Source organism: Triticum aestivum, chromosome 1B (genome assembly GCF_018294505.1).
Source record: "Triticum aestivum cultivar Chinese Spring chromosome 1B, IWGSC CS RefSeq v2.1, whole genome shotgun sequence".
NCBI classification, from domain to species: domain Eukaryota; kingdom Viridiplantae; phylum Streptophyta; class Magnoliopsida; order Poales; family Poaceae; genus Triticum; species Triticum aestivum.
Window position 1 is genome coordinate 61,490,721 of NC_057795.1, and position 20,700 is coordinate 61,511,420.

The 20,700-nt window shown below is 46.8% G+C and overlaps 1 protein-coding gene across 1 annotated transcript; it reads left to right on the forward strand.

Moving 5' to 3' along the window:
• The first annotated feature begins 14,229 nt into the window (after nucleotides 1-14,229).
• On the forward strand, nucleotides 14,230-19,521 carry LOC123106838 (uncharacterized). Its single transcript, XM_044528882.1, has 3 exons — nucleotides 14,230-15,591; nucleotides 17,863-18,815; nucleotides 18,995-19,521. The coding sequence occupies exon 1, from the start codon at nucleotides 14,273-14,275 to the stop codon at nucleotides 15,326-15,328; it is 1,056 nt and encodes a 351-aa protein (XP_044384817.1). The 5' UTR covers nucleotides 14,230-14,272; the 3' UTR covers nucleotides 15,329-15,591; nucleotides 17,863-18,815; nucleotides 18,995-19,521.
• The last annotated feature ends 1,179 nt before the right edge of the window (nucleotides 19,522-20,700 follow it).

A 20,700-nucleotide genomic window follows, 5' to 3' on the forward strand; every position in this document is an offset into this window, starting at 1 on the left:
AATTACTGAACTGAATTACGTTGCAACTAATCTCACAAATTTACAACACATCGTTAATCCAAAAAATTGTACAATATATTGATATAATTTCAAAAAATTCAGACACACATGCTCTTGAATTCTAAGGCTATGACTGAATCGACTTTAAAAGACTACACGCACAAAATTCTTCAGTTTTGCAGTCACTCAACTAAAAAGCCCAGAATGTTTCATACAAACCTCAGGATCTCTTCTCCAGGCATGGTACCGCATCGCTGGCAAGGTGCGTTCCATCATGTGTATGCAGGCCCGGGCTGCCGTCCATCTCCTCGATGACACTGTAGAGGTGCATGAAATCCGGGATGCTCACCATCAATTCTACATCCACTGGCGAAACCGAAGCTTCCTTTGCCCTACACGACACACCACACACATCACACACAATTCAGCAAACTAAACCAGAAACCCCCAATTTAACTAACTCCCCACCTGAGCAAGTCCTTGGTGGACTGTGATGTGTGTGAATCCGACGGAAGAAGAAGAGAAGGACTGTGATGTGTGTGGATTGGACGGAAGAAGAAGAGAACCCCCTCGTCCGCCCTCTTCTATGGCCCTCCCGCCTAGGTAGTGCGTGAGTAGGGGTGCTGGCCGGAGGAGGAATCCAAATCGGGGAGAGGGTTCTGGCCACACGAGGCACAAGACACATCCACAACAATCTCGCTAGATCCAAGCCCAACCACAACACCAATCCAGCGCGCGGTGTGGCCTCGTTCGCTACCATCGCTGCGGCAAGTTACCGACCCGGCGGTCATCGCACGGGATCGAGGAGCAGTTACACGCGTGCACCGCCATGCGGCAATCCTCGAGGTCCTCCTCGCCGATGTGATGAGCACCGTCAACGTCAGCGGACATGAGGACGGGAGAGGAGTTGACGATCCCGTGTTAGGGGCGCGGCCGAGCATCTGGAGCACTGAGCGGACAGGGGAGGCCGAGCATCTGGAGCGGGCAGCGGAGCATCAGGAGCACTGAGCTCGCGGCAGTCTTGATCCTCGCCGGTGAGCGCCCGGTCGAGCACCACGTGCAGCCTACTCCCGCGCCCCCACCGGGCCTGGAGACAGTTGAGGCGGCTACCTCCTTCGAGGAGGGTGTCTGGAAGTGTGAGGCCTGCCGGGGGTGGGCGAGAGGAGGCGGCGGAGGGTGAGTCAGAGCGGGGCGACGGAGAGGAGATGGTGGTCGCGTGGGAGAGGTAAGCGGGCAAGGGAAGGGAGCAGTTTTATTTTTTTTGGAGAAAGAGGTGGAGAGAAACAAGGAAGATTAGCTTCGATTGTTTCCGCAATTAAGGGGATCATGGAAGGAAAATCACGGACTAATTCATTCCACAAATCAGGCAGGATGGGCCGCCGGGATCGAAGGATGGGGAGTGCGGACGATTGACAGACTATAGCGTCTGCTTGGCAGAACATTTGATCTGAGACGTTGATCTGGTTGGTTGGTCATTGACGTAATACGGACGGTAGGATGTGTTTAATTTAATTTAATCGAAGGGTCCTGGTTATCCCGTGTACAGTTTGTTGTGTGGCTTTAGGAGAGTTTATGTTTGCTCTTTTAATAGTAGTATAGATGCATTAAGTTATACTCCCTCCGTTCCTAAATATAAGTCAGGGTTGCCTTATTGTTGGAGAATGCTCTTATGAGCATGGTTACCATATCCAGTTTTGCATGGCATGCACAGTTTTAGGTTGTCAATTCGACTATCGAAGCGCGTCCTGCACGTCATTAAAAACATATCCTTAGTTTCGCTGTCGAATGAAGCTTTAAAGTATTTTTTCTGTTTTTATATGATCATTCAACATGAAGGTATACACATCAGCATTTCATGGTATGCACTTTTTTCTCTAGCAGAAAGGTACACTGAAACATTAGTTAAAAACGGTGATCCATACAATGGACTAGAGGGAAAATTCATAGAGAAATGGAGTGTACACACACGAAAGTCCACATAAAACGGCAAAACACACCGTTTCATAAATAATCCCAAAAAAGACATAAATAATCCCCAAAAAGACATAAAGCAGAGGGGGAAACCTCAATGTACCCCCCCCCCCCCCGGGTAGTGTTGAATTCACGCATACACACGCTCCCCCCATTACTTATTCACCAACGACACATCCATCTATTTCCCCTTTAGCCCACGCTTTTAACGCCGCAGGCAAATCCACCCTCGTCCTCGTCGTATCTCAGATCTCGTCCTCACCGCATCACAACATACCCCTCTCATTGCCGCCGCGGCCAGATCTAGAGCGGCTGCAAAAGCGGCGATTGTGGGCGCGATATCGCCCTCGGCCATGGTGAACACGGCGGAGTCGCCGCCTGCGGCTTTCCCATGGGATCTCACCAAGGAAGGCGGCATTACGGAGGCGGGGGGTGGGGCCGCGGAGGTAGTTACAACGTCGTCGAGCGCCCACCACGGGAGGTTGATGTCGCTACCATCAATTCTCAAGCCCTGGGGGGAGCCAACGGCTGCTGTGGTGTGTTCATGTCAACCGCCATGGCGAAGCCATCGCCCCGGACACGGGATCCTCCTCTTATCAGCAATATGAGGTCAGCGAGAGGCTACAGCTTGGCCTCGGCAAGGTGGCAGAGGCGCCGGGGGCCGACAACCCCGCAGTCGACAAGTACCCTGAGGTCACGAAGGCGATTTCTCCAGAGCCGTTGAAGGCACGCCGTGGCCGCCCGCGTCGCCTTGCTATGCCATCCCTCGCGGCCACGACTATCGCGAGTGTGTCGCCGCAGGCATTCGAGCGCGAGCGGCGGTCGATCCGCGCAGATGCACTCAAGAGGCCACGATTCTCCGTATCACTCTCCGCAGAGGAGATTGAGGAAGACATCTACGGCCTCACCGGCGCACTCCCGCGTAGCCGCCCTCGCGGTCGGCCCCGCAAAGTGCAAAAGCAGATCGATGTGAGTTCCCGTGCCTCCTCTGCTCCCTCCCCCGACCCCCTTACATTCCAGCCCCTGCCGCTCCTCCCTAGGTACCCGTTTTTAATTCCATAAACGCTCCTGCCCCCAGCTGCTATTTCCCGGCGCGCGGTTATCGCAGATCAACATGGAGTCCTACCGGGTGTCGGACAATCGCTGACCCTGTCAACTCAACAAGCGCCTCCACCCAAGAGTAAGCAAGCAAAGTGAATTCAAGGATCACAATTCACATTCAATTCGGTGCTGCCATTGTTAGCTGCATAATCCATCGATTAATTGTTCAGATAGAGTCAGAGTTGGTATGTATGGATCCCACCAGGAAACTAGTTGTAAGCAGCAAGTGATGACCTGTTAGTGATTTTCAATTTTGAGTTGTACTCAGTGATATTCATTTCTGTAATAGCACTAGTGGTTCGTTACTTTGGTGTACTAGTAAATGCATTGCTCTTGATGCTCGAGTTAGTATGTTCGTTGATGCTAGTACATTCGTTCACATACATCCCTATTGCGATTTCAATGCTAGTACCAGCTTCAGTGCATACAATTTCTTGCTATTTTTTCTCTAGAAGATGTGTTCTGCTAGCTAACTGTTGTGGCGAGTGCCAGTACTGCTTGGTCGCGTTGTAGCTGGTTGACATGTGGGGCCGGGACCAAAAGGTTTTGAAAACCCTGGCACCGCGTGGCCTTGCCAGTGGGTGCTGCGTAGTTCGTCACTTGCTTCCTGATTCCTCATGGGGTTGGCGTGTCTGGGAAACCCGAGTGAGGTAATTAAATGACATACATGTATCCAAACCTTTGGTGGTCCTTATCGTCGTCCTGGAGCGTCCCAGAGTTCGATGACGCCGCATGGTTCATGCGCTTTCTGGGTGTGAGTGGGGCTGATGGATGGGCACAGTTCGTGCACGTGTTTTTTATGGGATCAAGGGGGGTTATTTTTTTGTTCTACCAGAGCGACTATTCCTACAGTTTTCATGTCTTTTGTGACAATGCTATGTTTTGCACTTCCAAACCTATCAGATTCATTTGTTATTCGTATTCCTAATACCTTTGATTCATCTCAAGTCATTTATTGTCTATTTGAAATGATGTATTTCATAATAAATTTCCATGCAACTCGACCCAAAAGATTTGTAGCATATCTCCAGCCCAAAATAGGCGGCATGAATTTCAAACGATTTAACTAAGGCTCGCAAATGAATCAAACTTCTAATCTTGCCCCTCTAAATCGTGGTGGAGAGTAATTATAGGCAATCTATGTGAGGAGACGATTAATGATCTAGCTTTTACATCCGATGTGTTCTCTCTCGTCACATCTCACACTGTTCCCTCTCTCAGTTCTACTAAAAAAAGGGCTATAGCTAATATGGACATTAATAACGCACCACATATGTGATGCACCACTGCTATATAGCAGTGGCGCACCATGTGTAGGTACGCCACTACTAACAAATTCTTTTTTTTTCAGAACTAGTGGCGCACCACACACCCTGTGCGCCACTACTAACAAATTTTTATTTTACCTTTTTTCAAAACTAGTAATGGCGCACCGTGGTTGTGGTGCGCTATTACTAGTTCAAACTAGTAATGGCGCACCACAACCACGGTGCGCCACTACTAATAATTATTTTTTTATTTTTTTGCAAAACTAGTAATGGCGCACCACGTAACAGGTGCGCCATTAGTAACCAGGGTTACTAATGGAGCATTATTAGGTGGTGCGCCATTGGTAACCTGAGAGTGGCTAGATATTTTAGACAGCCACCTACCACACTCACTTTTCCCACTTCATTCTCTCCACCTCCTCCTCCAAGCTTGTCTCGGCTGCCTCCTCCTCACCTCATTTGCACCATAGGTTCACCCAAATTAAGTGGTTAAATTTCCTTTTTTTGATAGGTAACTAAGGGGAAAGCTTCTTTATGTTGTAGATCTACTTTTTTCTCCCTCCAACAACGTGCACATGCACTTTTTATGGCATAGATCTATGTATGTTTGTGGTGTTGCATATGTTTGTGGTGTTACATATGCTTGTGTTTGCAGGTACCGGTATTTGAAATGCGATAGTTGCCAATATTTTGCCAGAATGTTGATTCATTTCCGTTTCGGCGAGAATTTGGCACTATGCATTCTTTTTGGTCCTATTTTTAGGCAAAGTCATGCCAAAAAATTTCTTGGTTCTAAAATATCGTTTTGCTCTACCCCGCAGGCGACCATGGTCCGCACGATGACTGACGGCATTGTGAATAGGTTTTTGAGCTCCGCGAAGGCTGAGATGCTTCAAAAGAACGAGACGGAGATAAGATGTCCGTGTCGAAGATGCAAGCTGAAGAGCCTTATGGTCCCGGATTTCGTATAGGTGCGGGACCACCTGCTCTTGCGTGGTTTCATGGATGGCTATCGGTGGCAAGGTGATGAAGATGATTACGAAGTCGTCCATGGCGGCCGGGTAAGAAATGAGGAAGGGCAGCAAGACAACCGCGGCGAGGGCGGGGGAGAAGACGAAGAATCTCCAGGACATGATCATGAAGTAGATGCAGTACACAGTCATCATGTAGAAGATGTCGGACATGATGATAAGGAAGATATGCCAGAGCAGACGAAGGGCATGATCATGAAGATGAAGATGTTGGAGCAGACGACGATGGACCATCGATGGGCTGGGTGCAGGACCCTCATATTCAAGAGCTGCTTCTCAAGCAGACAGATAACGCAAGAGCTGCCGCCCGAGAGAAAGCCAACCTGGACCAACTGGAGATAGACGCGGTTACTCCATTGTATGAAGGATGCAGACCCGAGGATGCCCGCCTGAAAGTAACGCTCATGGCTCTGGAGATGAAGGTAAAACACAAAATGACCGACGCATGCTTCGACGAGAACATGTCATTCTGGCACGAACGTCTTCCCAAGGGGAACAAGTGCCCGACCAGTTTCGAGGAGGCGAAGAAAATCATGTGTCCTTTGGATTTACCGCACGTGAAATACCATGTGTGCATGAACGATTGCATCATTTATCGGGACGAGCACGCGGAGTCTACCATATGTCCGATGTGCGACGTCACTCGATACAAAAAGAGGAAGAAAGCTCCTCGAAAAGTGGTGTGGTACTTTCCGATCACTCCTTGTCTGCAGCGGTATTTCGCGGACCCTAAGGTAGCAAAGCTCCTACGTTGGCACGCGGATAGGGAGGAGAAGAAGCGAGAAGATGACGGAAATGATCCGGAGATAAATAAAAAAGACAAGATGCTGAGTCACCCTAAGGATGTGAGCCAGTGGCAAGCGTTGAACTTCGAACACCCAAAATTTGGGGACGATCCAAGGAACATCGTGCTGGGCGCGAGCACCGATGGAGTCAATTGTTTGGCAGCCAGAGAAGCACATATAGCACCTGGCATGTGTTTGTGTGGATGTACAACCTCCCCCCTGGTTGTGCATGAAGAGGAAGTACATTCACATGAGTATGCTAATTGAAGGGCCAAAACAATCAGGGAACGACATCAATCTGTATCTGGGGCTGCTGAAAGAGGAGCTAGACACACTGTGGAAAATGCCAGCCCATACGTGGGACGCTGCAGAGAAAGAATATTTCCCTATGAGAGCCGCACTGCTCACAACGGTGCACGACTATCTCGGTTACGGATATGTCGCAGGGCAGGTGGTTCACGGATTTTCTGGATGCGTCAGGTGCATGGATGACACAACGTATCGCCAGCTAGAAAGAGATCCCAGGTCTTCGAAAATCGTGTTCATGGGACATCGAAGGTGGCTTCGCGACGAGGACTCGTGGAGAAAACGCAAGGATCTGTTCGATGATGAAATCGAACCCCGAAGACGCCCGCGTACGAGGAGCGGCGAGGAAATAGACGAGCTGTTGAAAAATTGAAAAGAGTGCCCGGAGCCGGGAAAGAAGCGAAAGGCGCGAGAGCCACTGCTGAAGATATGGAAAACGAGGTCTGTTTTCTGGGACTTGCCGTACTGGAAGATCCTCCGTGTGCCTCATAGCCTTGATGTCATGCATATCACGAAGAACATGTGCGGGAGTCTGCTTAGTACCCTGCTCAACATGCCAGAGAGGACCAAAGATGGGCCGAAAGCAAGGGCATACTTGAAATCAATGGGCATCAGGGAGGAGCTTCAAGCTAAAAATGACGACTATGAGGCGAAGGACACGAAAAGTCGTCGCAAAGGCAAAAAGGCCAAGAAGATCGGAAATGACTTCCCTCCCGCGTGCTTCACTCTAAGTCAGGAGAAGATCGAGCAGTTTTTCACCTGCGTCGTAGGAGTAAAACTTCCTTACGGTTACGCGAGGAAGATAAGCAGACACCTAGACTCAGCGAAGCAGAAGTTCAGCGGGATGAAGTCTCACGACTGTCACGTGCTGATGATGCAGATACTTCCAGTTGCAATCCATGGGATCATGGACGCGCACGTCCGTGAAATGCTTTTTGGCCTATGCAACTTTTTTGACGTCATCTCTCGGAAGTCGATTGGTGTGAGGCAACTCAGAAGGCTACATGAAGAGATCATGGTGATACTATGCGAGCTTGAGATGTACTTACCGCCCGCATTCTTCGATGTTATGGTGCATCTGCTGGTCCATATCGTGGAGGATATCATCCAACTCGGGCCGACGTTCCTGCACATCATGATGCCCTTCGAAAGGATGAATGGTGTCATCAAAGGATACATTTGCAACATGTCACGTCCAGAGGGAAGTATAGCCAGGGGCTTTCTGACCTAAGAGTGCATCTCCTACTGCACGAATTATCTAGGCATCGAGAACCCCGTTGGTCTCCGCGTCAACAGGCACCTCGGCAGGCTCGCTGGATGGGGTCACCGCGAGGGTCCTACTGCACGAACGATACAAGTTCCCCGGTGACGTCGCAAACACACGCCTCTCAGGGAATAAAGTGAACGGTGCCGCCCTTACGAAGATGAGCACGGCCCTGGCTACTTGGAGAGCTGCGGTGAGGAGAAGAATTCTAAGAGGTGAAGTTATGAGAAGATCAAGGAGACAAATCCTTTGATCATCAAAGATGACTACAAGGAGTTCAAGATCAAGTGCGAGAGCAACGTAACCGTGGAATCAAGTCAGTGGGGGAAAGATATGCGGGACTTGAACTTAGGGGTCCACAAACTCGGTCCCGGCGGTTACAGAGTGGAGGAACCTATATGGGACAAGGAGGACGCAGAGCGTGCCGAGCAAGGCCTACCGCCCCTCTTCGATAAATACCGTGGCAAGCAGACCAGGAACTATGTCAGGGCCCGGTACAAGGTGGACCCGGTAACAAAGGAGCTTACCACGGATCCGAAGACCAAGGCGCTTGACCTTGTTCTGGTAAGGAATACACCCCCGCGTAATTAGCTCCATATGGTTGCATTCTAATTAATGAAGCCAAATTTCTAAACGGTTCACGTTCCTTCCGCAGGACACTGAAAGCAGTAGCGCGGGGGCGTCTCAGAGCTCCCCTTGGGACATCACTTTAAATAGGGCGTTGAACGTAATGAAAAACAAGGATAAGTTCAGTAAGCCGTCGTCAGCTGGTCGTGTGGCCGGCAAAGGCTTGTCCGTGAAATGGTCGGAATACTATAACGTTGGTGGGCGAAAGGAGAGAAAGACCAACTCGGAAAGCCAGGAGCGCGAGGTTCAAGAACTCAAGGCACAAGTGGCACGGATTCCGGAGATGGTCCAAGAGCAAGTGCGAGACCAACTGGGAGCGACGATCACCACCATTGTGCCTACCTTGATTGAGGGGCTGCAGGCATGGATTGCGGGTGGCCAACAGGGGCCGCCCCCGATTCCCAGCTTCACGGCTAGCAACTCGCACAACGCGCCGACGACGCCATTGGTGTCTCCGGCGGAGGCGGTATTGGTGTCTCCGGCGCCGGCGCGGGCATTGGAGCTTAATGCACCCGGGTGCGGGAAGAATACGTCGGCCGGCACCTCGGCAGCAAGTGGCCCCTCCGTCACTTACACGCCCGCCGTTGGCGGTGCCTCGACATTAGCCGAGCTCGACGCCATCACGGTAACTAAGCCTCTCGGCCGATGACTTCATCTCCTTGCCTTTGACTGGGCATCCCTAACGCCCTACATGTTATCACAGGGCGTCGCCGACGTTACATGCACTCTCCTACACTTCATGGGCGGCGAGTTGATCGATGTCGCCAAGGGCAGAATCGTTCAACCGGGCAACCCCGTGTTCCACGGTAATCTGATGCCACCCACCGTGTATAGGGTTCAACTGGTTCGGGTGCTGCCGGGCTACGACGACTTGTTACCTCCGTTTCGACCCGCTCGGGCCGACGAAGATGATGTGATGACCCTCAGCGCCTGCTTAAGTTGGCCCCTGCTTTGGCCAAAGAGCCAGATTCATTTGGGGGCGGGGGACACCACCCCACAGACAACACCGCTAGTCGTGCCGGCGCCAAGCCATGGCAAGACCGCCACAACGCTACCAGACATGCCGGACATGCATATGGCACAGGATCTGGACATGCATATGGCACAGGATCCGGACGACGACGGTACATTTCCCAACGTCGATAAGTACTTCAACGAACATGAGTACGGTGATGAATTCTTGGGGCCTCCTTCTCAAGAACCCAACCCTGCAAAAGACGACCGCGATCTAGCTGGTACCGCGAAGAAACCCAATTGCAACAGGCGTCGTCTGGCGTTCAGTTCTCAGGAGACGCCTCCAACTGCCGCCTTCACCGAGCCTCAGATAGCCGAGATGCGAAATATTATCAGCCCCAACACACTCAATAAGGCGGTCTCTGAGTAGAACTCGATCCCATTACAGCAGAAGAAGAAGGGACGGAAAAGAAGGAATAACAAGGGTGCGAGCCAGCCGGCACCGAGTACGATCCGTGCTTAGGACGGGCCACCTTCACCTAAAGATATCTCGAGGAGGGTGCATGTGGCGGGTAGGCCAATGCTACCGACTAATCTGCTCAATGCTGCAACCGGTGCTATGCGGAGTCTGCATGACAGTGTTCTTTCTTTGGAGAAGCGGCGTCTCTTCGAGAATGATGTGGCGTACCCGATTTTCATGGCCAAGGTGTCAGAGGGCAATGGCTTTGTCGATAGCACCATCGGGGGTATGATCGTCCTGCGGTTTGATGACATCTTTGCTATGTTTAACCTTCATCCGCTGCACTACACCTTCATTCGGCTATTTTCGCTGAGTATGGAGATGCGGGTCATTAGAGACTAGACCCCAGACATCGTGATAGTCGACCCCTTCTATATGCGTGCCAAGATCTTGGGCAGTGCTAGGGACCGGCAAGTCGCGAGTTCTTACCTCGAAGGCGTCATTCTGGCAAACCTAGATAAGGATAACTTCCTTGTGCCTTACTTTCCCGAGTAAGTCATCCCCTCACCGCCCCATAACATATGATTTCTTAGATTTCGATCGTTCTTTTTTTCTAACATTCCGTGTTTTGTGCCGAGGCGCACATTGCACACTCATCCTCTTAAGCCTAAAATATTCCATGGCCACGTATTTCGACTCGGATCGTCAGTTGAAGAAAGACTACACAAATATCAAGAAAGTTCTTGATGAAGCTCTCCCCGGCTACGCCAGATCTGGAGGCACCTTCAGCAGGCCAATTCGTAGGTACAGCAAGCACGTGTTCACCCACAAATACGACGTTCCCCTGCATCAAGCAGCCGCCTGGCGGTCAGAAGGATGCCTACTACGCCCTCCATCACATGCGGGCGATCGTACGGGACCATAATCACCTTCTGCTACCAAATAATCTCAAAGATTGGACCGCATGCTTGTCGGCAATCCAGGACGTGGACATCAGACAAGAATTCTTTCGCATCCAGTCGGAGTTTGCGAAAATCATCCATCAAGATGTCCTTCGTACCTCGGGGCAGTTCTACCTCAGATATCAACCGTCCAACAGTGAGATAGAAACAATGCTACAAATGCAGGCTAACAACGACCGCGATTTCATGACCATCATGATAGACGGAGGCTTCATCCACGCTCCGGTCCCTGAGTCGAGTCGAAAATAGTGATGCTATGTAGTTCTAAAATATTGATTAGTTCATGTTGTAATTAAACTTTAATGAACTTGTATGTCTCTTTAGTTTTGACAGTCGTTCAACTTATATGTAATTGATGCTATTTATTAGTAGGACCATGAATCATGCTATTAATGTGTTGCTTTTCTCTTCCGATCCTTTTGTTGCATACTTATATATTGCTTATGTATTATCTGTGAATTGCTACTAACGTTTTGTTTGTCTAGTGCATAAAGATGCCGTCGTATGTCGTGTACAAGGGTAAGATTTCCGGAGTCTACGATGACTGGGAGGAGTGTCGGAGACAGGTTCACCGTTTCAGCGGTAACAGTTACAAAGGGTACACCACTAGGATGGAGGCGGAAGCTAGATACGCGCGCTATCTAGCAGGAGAGAGGAGGAAGCGTTGGAGGAATCGGATGAAGACCAGTTTTATCGTGATGATGCTCATCGTGATGATCGCAACTCTCTTCTATGTGATGGTAGTTTAGATGATCGATATCGACTTATAATGTGAAGACAATTTCGCTACTCGCGGTCTCGAGACTTGTAATGTTCTAACTTTGTTCGGTATTTGAATTCGGAGACTAATATGATGAATTGTATTCAGAGACTAATCTTCTGTTGTATTCGATAAATCTGTTGTTTATATGTTGTGCTGTCTATATTCTGTGCAGTAATATATTTTGTAACATGTGCAAATATTAGAAAAGAAAAAAATCCTAATATTCATACTAGTGGCGCATCATACTGCACTTTAGTGACGCACTGTAATAAACACACTAGTGGCGCATTAACTAGAAGTGCGCCATTAGTAACCCAGAGCACAAGGTAAATATGGCCCCCTGGGAGGCATAGTAATGGCGCACCATTTGACATACTAATGGCGCACTTTCAGGTGCGCCGCTATTGTCTAGTATACTAGTGGCGCACCAGGGGTGCACCTAGTGGCGTGATGATAGTGACGCACCTGTAGTGCGCCATTAATGGCCAAAACAGGTGCGCCACTAATTAGCCTTTTCCTAGTAGTGAGACACATTAGTCCCGGTTTGATTTTGGCCCAGTACCTCTATCCGGATTTATTAGCCCCCCTTGTATTTTGGATTCAACTTTGACTTTCTTATGACTAGAAAATACAAAGTATATTTTATAAAAAGCATATTGTTAGATTTGTATTTGAAAGAGATTTTTCATGATATATTTCGTGTGACATATAAGTTAAATTTTATTAGTTAAAACTCATGGTCAAACTTTGACCAAAAATAAAAGGGAGCCTAATAAACCCCGGACAGAGAGAGTACAATGGTGGCTTGCCTGCGCCAATCCATGGGAGGTGGATAAAGGTGAGTTTGAATCCATGAGAGAAGAGAAATGACATTTTACTAATATTTGAAGAAATGTTGAATGTCATTTTACTAATATTTAACAGATTTAATGACACCATAATTGTGATGATTCCGAATGTAAACTCACTGGAGTTACTGTCACAATTCCGACCTATAAGCTTGTGTAATGTATTGTATAAAATTGTGGCGAAGGCACTGGCCAACCGCCTCAAAGTGGCGCTGCCTTTTATGATCTCGGAGGAGCAAAGTGCCTTCGTTCCCGGAAGGTTGATAACGGACAATATTTTGGTGGCATATGAATGTGTGCACGCCATTAGGACACACAAGAGGAGGAAACCATTATGTGCGGTAAAGCTAGATATGATGAAGGCGTATGATAGGGTAGAACAAGATTTCCTTAAGCAAATGTTGATGAAGTTTGGCTTCTCTAGTCACTGGACGGAGATGGTCATGAGGTGTGTTAAAACAACAAAATTCTCTGGAAAGATGAATGGAGGACTCTCCAACAGTTCTGTCCCTTCAAGAGGGCTTCGGCAGGGAGACCCCCCTATCCCCATATCTTTTTCTTTTTTGTGTGGAGGGTTTTCGGCGCTGCTAAGGAATGCACAAAGGGAAAGGGAAATAAAGGGAGTATTGTTTGGGAGCAACGGCCCCACTGTTACTCATCTTCTCTTTGCAGATGATAGCGTGGTGTTTCTAGAGGGAATTCAACAAAACTTTGCTTCACTCCGAACCATTCTCCAGGACTATGAGGTTGCCTCGGGTCAGAAAGTTAACTTGCAGAATTCATCAATATTTTTTTGGTAAGGGGAGCACGGAGGAGAGTAAAGAGGACCTCAAACGGGTGATTGGGATAGCTTCTGAGGCCTTAAGTGAGAGATACTTGGGGCTCCCTACGGTGGTGGGGAGATCCAAGGACGGGACTTTCAAATATGTCAGTGAGAGTGCACGTGGGAAGGTGGCAGGATGGAGGGGCCAAGGGCTCTCCAAGACAGCAAGGGAGGTACTTGTCAAGTCTGGGCTCCAATCTACGCCAACTTTTACTATGAGCTGCTTTCAACTCACCAAGAAAATGTGCAGGAACCTTTCTTCTATCTCTTCGAACTTCTAGTGAGCTATTTTTTTCCTTTCACGAGAGTTACAGTTTTACTTCCGCGAGAGGCATGGTTGTGCTTTCGCGAGAAGCATGGCCGTGCCTCCTCGGAAACGAAAAAAACGTGTTTTTTCTTTTTTTTCCTTCCACGAGAGTCACAGTTTTGCTTCTGCGAGAGGCACGGTTGTGATTTCGTGAAAGGTACGGGCGTGCTTCTTTCAGAAAGGAAAAAAACCCGTGTTTCTGGTTCGATTTTTGCGTCCGTTTTTTTCGTGAAAAAAAGGTTCGTCAAAACTTATCAACATGAGATCTAGTTTTGAAGATCTCGACGTGAGAAATCCAACGGTGAAAGCGGTTCGAAATTTGGACGCATGGTTTAAAAGATAAAACATTTTGAATAAACGGATCTACGGAAAAGGGAAAACTCCCAGGTTGCGACAACTGGCGCACATGCAGCGCGCCACTTGTCGCAACGGGGAAAGGTTGGAGTGATCTTTACAATGAGTATTCCTTGACTAGTAATTTTGGTTAATATTGCTAGCGGGTCCTTAAGCGCGGAACATGAGCTCCCCGTGGCTCATGTTGCCTTTTTTTTTGAGTGGTTCTTTTTTTTTGAGCATCATTTTTTTTGAGTGGTTGGCTCTTGCCTAACGCGAAAAATAGTCGCGCCCCTTTTTGTAGCATCTTTTCTAATCGGATGCGCCTATAGGCCTTGTTTATGTGTCAACGGCCCAAATTCTAAAAAAAAATGTCAAGGGCCCAAGGACAACAAGTAGATCCACAAAGGAAACCCCCTCAAAAAAATCGAGACGCCGAGGAAACCCTCGCGCGCCTCCGCCGCCGACCATGGCGGGCGCTCTCGCAATCGCCGCCGCCGCCGGTTCTTACGATCGCGATTGGGCGGGGCTGCCGGAGGAAATACTCCTGATGTTCATGCGGGAGCTGGAGATCCCCGACCTCGTCCGCTCAGGTGCTGTCTGCGCCTCGTGGCATGCTGTTTACCTAGCCGTCCGCCGCCATCGCTTCCCCCTTCCGATCCCCCGGAATCAGCTGCCCTGCCTGCTCTACGCATGCCGCGATTCCGCCGCAGACGGCGCCGTCGTCCGCTGCCCCTTCACCGGTGATTCCGTCCGAGTCCCCCTTCCGCTGCCCCCGCTCACCCGCCATTCCACGGTCGGCTCCGCGCACGGCTGGCTCGTCACCGCCGACGAGGCCTCGAACCTCCACCTTCTCAATCCCATCACGGGCGCCCACGCCGCGCTCCCGCCCATCTCCACTCTCCACCACGTCGAGAGCTGCGCCGACGCCGAAGGCCGCCTCATGTACAACGTCTTCGACAGGGGCGATCCCGAGCCGACGCCCTTGGACGCGCGCGAGGCCAGGGACTGCATGTACCACCGTGTCACGCTCTCCTGCAGCCCGTCAGCTGGGAGCGCTTGCATCGTGCTGCTGGTGCACATGCCGGTCGGCGAGCTCTCTTATGCCCGGCTCGGCGACAAGCGGTGGACGTGGATCTCCCCCGACGACCACCAGCTCATGAGCATCAGCTGGGGCTTCATGGACTCTTTCTACAACGAGGATGATGGTTTGTTCTATGTGCTTCGCAGCCACAGGTCCGTCTTCACCCTGAATTTCAATGGGCCATCCCTTGTTGTCAAAAAGATCATGCGAAGAGTTAGGAAGGGAGATGATCCTTCTAGCATGTACATCCTGCAAGCTCCATGGGGTGATATTTTGCAAATATGGAGGTGGAGGAGCTACACTGACTCGTCAACACCTGTGGAGCTTCCTAGAGATCTGCTGGGTCACAACGAAGATGAGATAGACCGGTATATTGAGCTGAGAACAACTGAAATAAGGTCTATAAGGTTGACCTTGAGAACCAGGCACTTGGGAAGTTGACAAGCTTAGCGAATCATGCACTATTCCTTGGTTATAATAGCACCATGTGTTTCGCCACGAAAGATTTCCCAGCACTGAAGCCGAACTGTGTCTATATCACAGATGACCCTCTTGAGTATGTCAACATGTGTAAGCATAACTGGCGACAAAAGCGGAGTTTGGGATATAGAAAACAAGAGCCTGCAGACTTTTGATAGTGATTTGCTTACTAATTCCTGGATGAACTGGCCTTCTCCGGTTTGGATAACACCCTCCCTTTTCTAGTAAGTGACTTTTTATTAGTGATGCCATTGTAGACCTTGCAGGCTTGCACACTTGTTCTTGACTTTGATTACTGTCAATTTTGTTGTTGTATTACAGCTTAATAATTTGAGTTGTTGTCCCACAATTATATCAATTCTCTCTATATATTAAGTTATGAACTTTTCACTATGTGTCACTGCATAATTTTTGGCTTGATTATTGTCATTTTTTTGTTGTATTATAGATTAATAATTTGAGTTTTCCCCCCACAATTAAATCAATTTCTCTATATATTAGTTCCTATGTATTAGTGGATAACAATTTTGGGTTCTGTTAACACCATTCCATTAATCTCTTGTTAGAGCCACGTAGTTTATATAAAGACCAGTCTAATTCGCATTTGGCAGCATTGTGAATGGCAATAACTTCCTATCCGTGTTTGGCACCAAAGTGAAGGATAATAATGACAACTTTCATGTGATTTAACAGAACTCTACTGACATAAGGTTTACACACTAGTATTAAGAGCTCAAAACTTTTATGCAGTGCTATGTAGGAAATAACCTGTTTTTCAACGGTAATATTCTTACTATTTGAACTAGTCATCAACCCGTGCAGGTGGATGTGTTAAAATTTTCAGTAATACATTAACTGTAAAGGAGGTTTATTTTAACACAAGGGCGTGCTTTTTAAAATTATTACAGCTAAAAACTATTACCGCCACTTCCTATTATGTCCAAGTTGTGGTCCTTGCCAATTTCTTCGCACCAAGTAAATCGATCTGTTGTATGCTTTGGTCCTCAGCAGTAAATGGAGTTTCTTCCTTGCCATGAATGGTGTGGTTTGCAATCTTAAAAATGATTCAAAAATCCTGCTGAATAGCTTATTATGGAAGAATACAGATCTTGGTATTTTCATTAAAGAAAAATAACAAAATGGCAGCACAGATCAGCATCATGGTGTCAAAAGCTTTTTTTTTATAAAGGATACATACAACAGTAGAATCCAGAGGAGATGACACCAAGCATGCTCCTCTTTCTGAAGCAAACTTCTTGTCTATGTACACAATGGTAGCATGGAATGGGCATTGGTAGTGCAATGCTTCCAAGGCTTTCTACTGAGCCATATATTTATGCAGTATGTACAAACCAAAGTATATAATATATGCTAAGCTTGTGGCTAGAATTGCATAACTAATCACTACATATAATTGCATAGAAACTCCATCACAATAGACGTGAAAGCAATACAGAGACTAACATTACTTGTTACTGCTGGGGAGTGGGGATAGTACTCATCTTTCTCCGCTGGATGCACCATCCGAGTAAAAATAGACACCATTACATTTTCTCTACACATTATGCAATGGAACAGGGGTAATAGAAGAAAGGGTCCCATCAAAACCTTATTAAATTATTGAGTCTAGCATGTTTCTCTCTGTTTTAATTACACCATGGAACACATGAAGCAATTTATCTTGGGAGAAGGGAGTACTCCTGCAAGGCATAGTATGTATATATTATAAGGAAAACACAGTAAAATTCCAATTGAAGTAGCACCCAGACCTTTTTAGTATTTTACATTTAGGGCAAAGCAAACATGAATATCGTATTTCTAATATTTGGAATCACATCAACGCAATAAGCTACATAAATAAACATGGATATTTTTATCTTTATTGATTAACCTTGAAAATCTGTATGGATTCAGTGTTTACTAAATAGAACAAAATCTTAAAATGATTTGTACAGTTAGTGATTATCCTTGGTAGAAGTTCTGCACTATCGTTGTAAAAGGCAATCTCACTAAATATAGCAGTATCTTCTGTGTATAAACCTAACAGCATGCTCTTAACGGCTTGAACTTTTGCATGATAAAGCACAAATGCTCCAGAAAGATTGGCCAATTAGATCTCCCTGATCGTTTAGAATCATATATATAGTCACTTGCTTGAGTCATGTGGAACACCATGGCTCTCCCTGTTCTCAAATATCAGATCATCATAATGAAGCAATGATAACATACCTGAAACAAAAGATGATGGTCTATGAACAATCAAATAAGGTTCCCCACACAGTTTAACATCTATACCTATTATACTGAACTTCCTTGATCATTGTGGAAAGCGGTGATCAATGATCTCAAGTACCAATTAATTAATCATATGAATCAATGATCACACACCTGAAACAAAAGGCAAAAATTAGATATTAGCTTGTAATCCGTGAGCGCTCCTATTGGCAGAAAACTGAAGTGCTCCACCTCAAAGCCGACCTTCCATTTCATTTCAGGTACTCAACTAGCAGAGAAAGGCGCACAAAATTGAAAATTCTAATTACAAATGGATTTTTTCAGCTCTGTTAAACAACAATCTAGAGCTCAAGTATGTATGCATTGGACCCTAAAGACTTGAAGCCATTGAATAGCTGCTGCGATGCTCAGATTTCTGTTTTTGGTTCTAAGCTTCAGAAGAAGATGCGAGACTCTAATATTTTTGTTGTGGGATCTGGTGCTCTTGGATGTGAATTCTTGAAGAACTTTGCTTTAATGGGGCTTTCTTGTGGCTGTAAAGCATTTACATTATGGAAGATAGAAAACATATATGGGCAAATATGGGCTAACTATAACAGATGATAATGTCATTGAGAAAAGCAACTTGAGCCGGCAATTCTGTTTCGTGATTGGAGCACTGGACAGGCAAAATCTACAGTATCCGCTACAGCTGCTAGTGCTATCAACTCCAGCTTCCATATTGATGCTTTGCAGAATCGTGCCTGTCCAGAGACTTGTTTTCAATGATGCATTCTGGGAGGGCCTTGATGCTGTCATCAATGCACTTGATAATGTAAATGCCAGGATGTACATGGACATGGGATGCCTGTACTTCCAGAAACCACTCTTGGAATCTTGAACGCTGGGTCCAGAAACAGATGGTGATTCGTGACCTTACTGAAAACTATGGAGCTTCACGAGATCCTCCTGAGAAACAGGCACCAATGTGCACAGTTCATTATTTTCCGCACAATATTGAGCATTGTCTAACGTGGGCTCGCTCAGAATTTGAGGGTCTCTGCTAGAGAAAACTCCAAATGAAGTGAACTCATTTATGTATAATCCTGCTGAATATGCTGCTGCTATGAGAAAGGCAGGTGATGCTCAAGCCAGGGCATTGTTGGAGCGTGTACGTGAATGCCTTGACAAGGAGCGATGCGATAGAAGACTGCATAGCCTGGGCAAGACTGAAGTACGATATATATCTCTACTACATGCCCCTTTGAATTCAACAATTTGTTATTGGCTTTCTTCCGCCTTCTTTTCATCTTAGCTATTTGAAGTTAAAAACTTTGATTATATTGCCAACAAATAGGGCAGTATCTTTTGTGCTCCAGATGCCATGTAATAACATTTGTTTTCTTTTGCCAGGTTTGAAGATTACTTCTCTAATCGTGTGAAGCAGCTAACATTCACGTTTCCTCAAGATGCTGCCACTAGCACTGGTGCTCCTTTCTGGTCTGCCCTTAAGCGTTTCCCTTGCCCGGTGCAATTCTCAGCTGTCGATTCATCTCACATTCAATTTATACTGTCTGCTTCCATATTGAGAACGGTGTCTTTTGGGATCCCCATACCGGACTGGGTGAATAATGGATAATCCGGCTGATATAGTAAATAAGGTTGCAGTGCGTGAATTTGAGCCAAAGAGTGGGGTTAAGATTGAAACATATGAGAAGGCTACTAACCTCCAGTGCCTCAGTTGATGATGCTGCTGTTATCTAAGACCTTTTAACTACCTTCAGGATTCCAAATGAAGTCTATTGAGTTTTAGAAGGTTGGCCTCATTTTAACTACTTCTGATGTGTTAGAATAAGACTTTTTTTCTTTGCCCTGGTTATTTACAAAAATCCTTACCCGTTTCACACTGAAAGCAAACATGCATAACTAATGCATAGGTGTATATTTGGAAGAAAGAACATGAACATGGACTATGTGATTCAGTAACATTTCTTTCTGCTATGCATTGAGTTATACTCCCTCCGTTCCTAAATATAAGTCTTTTTAGAGATTCAATATGAACTACATACGGATTTATGTAGACGTATTTTAGAGTGTAGATTCACTCATTTTGCTTCGAATGTAGTCCATATTGGAATCTCTAAAAAGACTTATATTTAGGAATGGAGGAAGTAGAACTTAGTTGCTAGTATCTATTGTCTCCCTTGTTGCTAGTAATAATCTACTCTCCACTTCTGCCCAGATACATTGAGGATAAGTAACTTCGCAGTTCTTCGAGAACGAGTTTTTTTTTGGTATGCTCCTCTCCACCTAACCTTCCATGTTGGTTTATAGGTGACGAGTGTGCAAAGAATTCCTGTGGAGAGATGTTTGAAATATGCCTCGTGATTCTTTATATGGTGTTAGCGGCCATCTCCATAGCGTTTTGTGTGTGTCCTTCCGCTCTGTTGTTGCATAGCGTTTTTTGGGCTACGCAAAAACGTTTTTGACCATGTTGGAGTTTTTGGGCAGCTATTGGAGAGGTTTTTTGGCCTCCAGAAGCCTAAAAAGGCAGGGTTGCCTTATTGTTGGAGATGCTCTTATGAGCATGGTTACCATATCCAGTTTTGTATGGCATGCACGGTTTTAGGTTGTCAATTCGACTACCGAAACACGTCCTGCACGTCATTAAAAATATATCCTTAGTTTCGCTGTCGAATGAAGCTTTAAAGTATTTTTTCTGTTTTTATATGATCATTCAACATGAAGGTATATATATCAGCATTTCATGGTATGCACTTTTTTCCCTAGGAGGAAGGTACACTGAAACATTAGTTAAAAACGGTGATCCATACAATGGACTAGAGGGAAAATTCATAGAGAAATGGAGCGTACACACACGGAAGTCCACATAAAACGGCAAAAACACACCGTTTCATAAATAATCCCAAAAAAGACATAAAGCAGAGGGGGAAACCTCATTGTACCCCCCCCCCCCCCCGGGTAGCGTTGAATTCACGCGTACACACGCTCCCCCAATTACTTATTCACCAACGACACATCCATCTATTTCCCCTTTAGCCCACGCTTTTAACGCCGCAGGCAAATCCACCCTCGTCCTCGTCGTATCTCAGATCTCG

What these genes read in the sequence shown, in the direction of transcription:
- LOC123106838 (XM_044528882.1), top strand. Translation starts at nt 14,273, where the DNA reads ATGGCGGGCGCTCTCGCAATCGCCGCCGCCGCCGGTTCTTACGATCGC.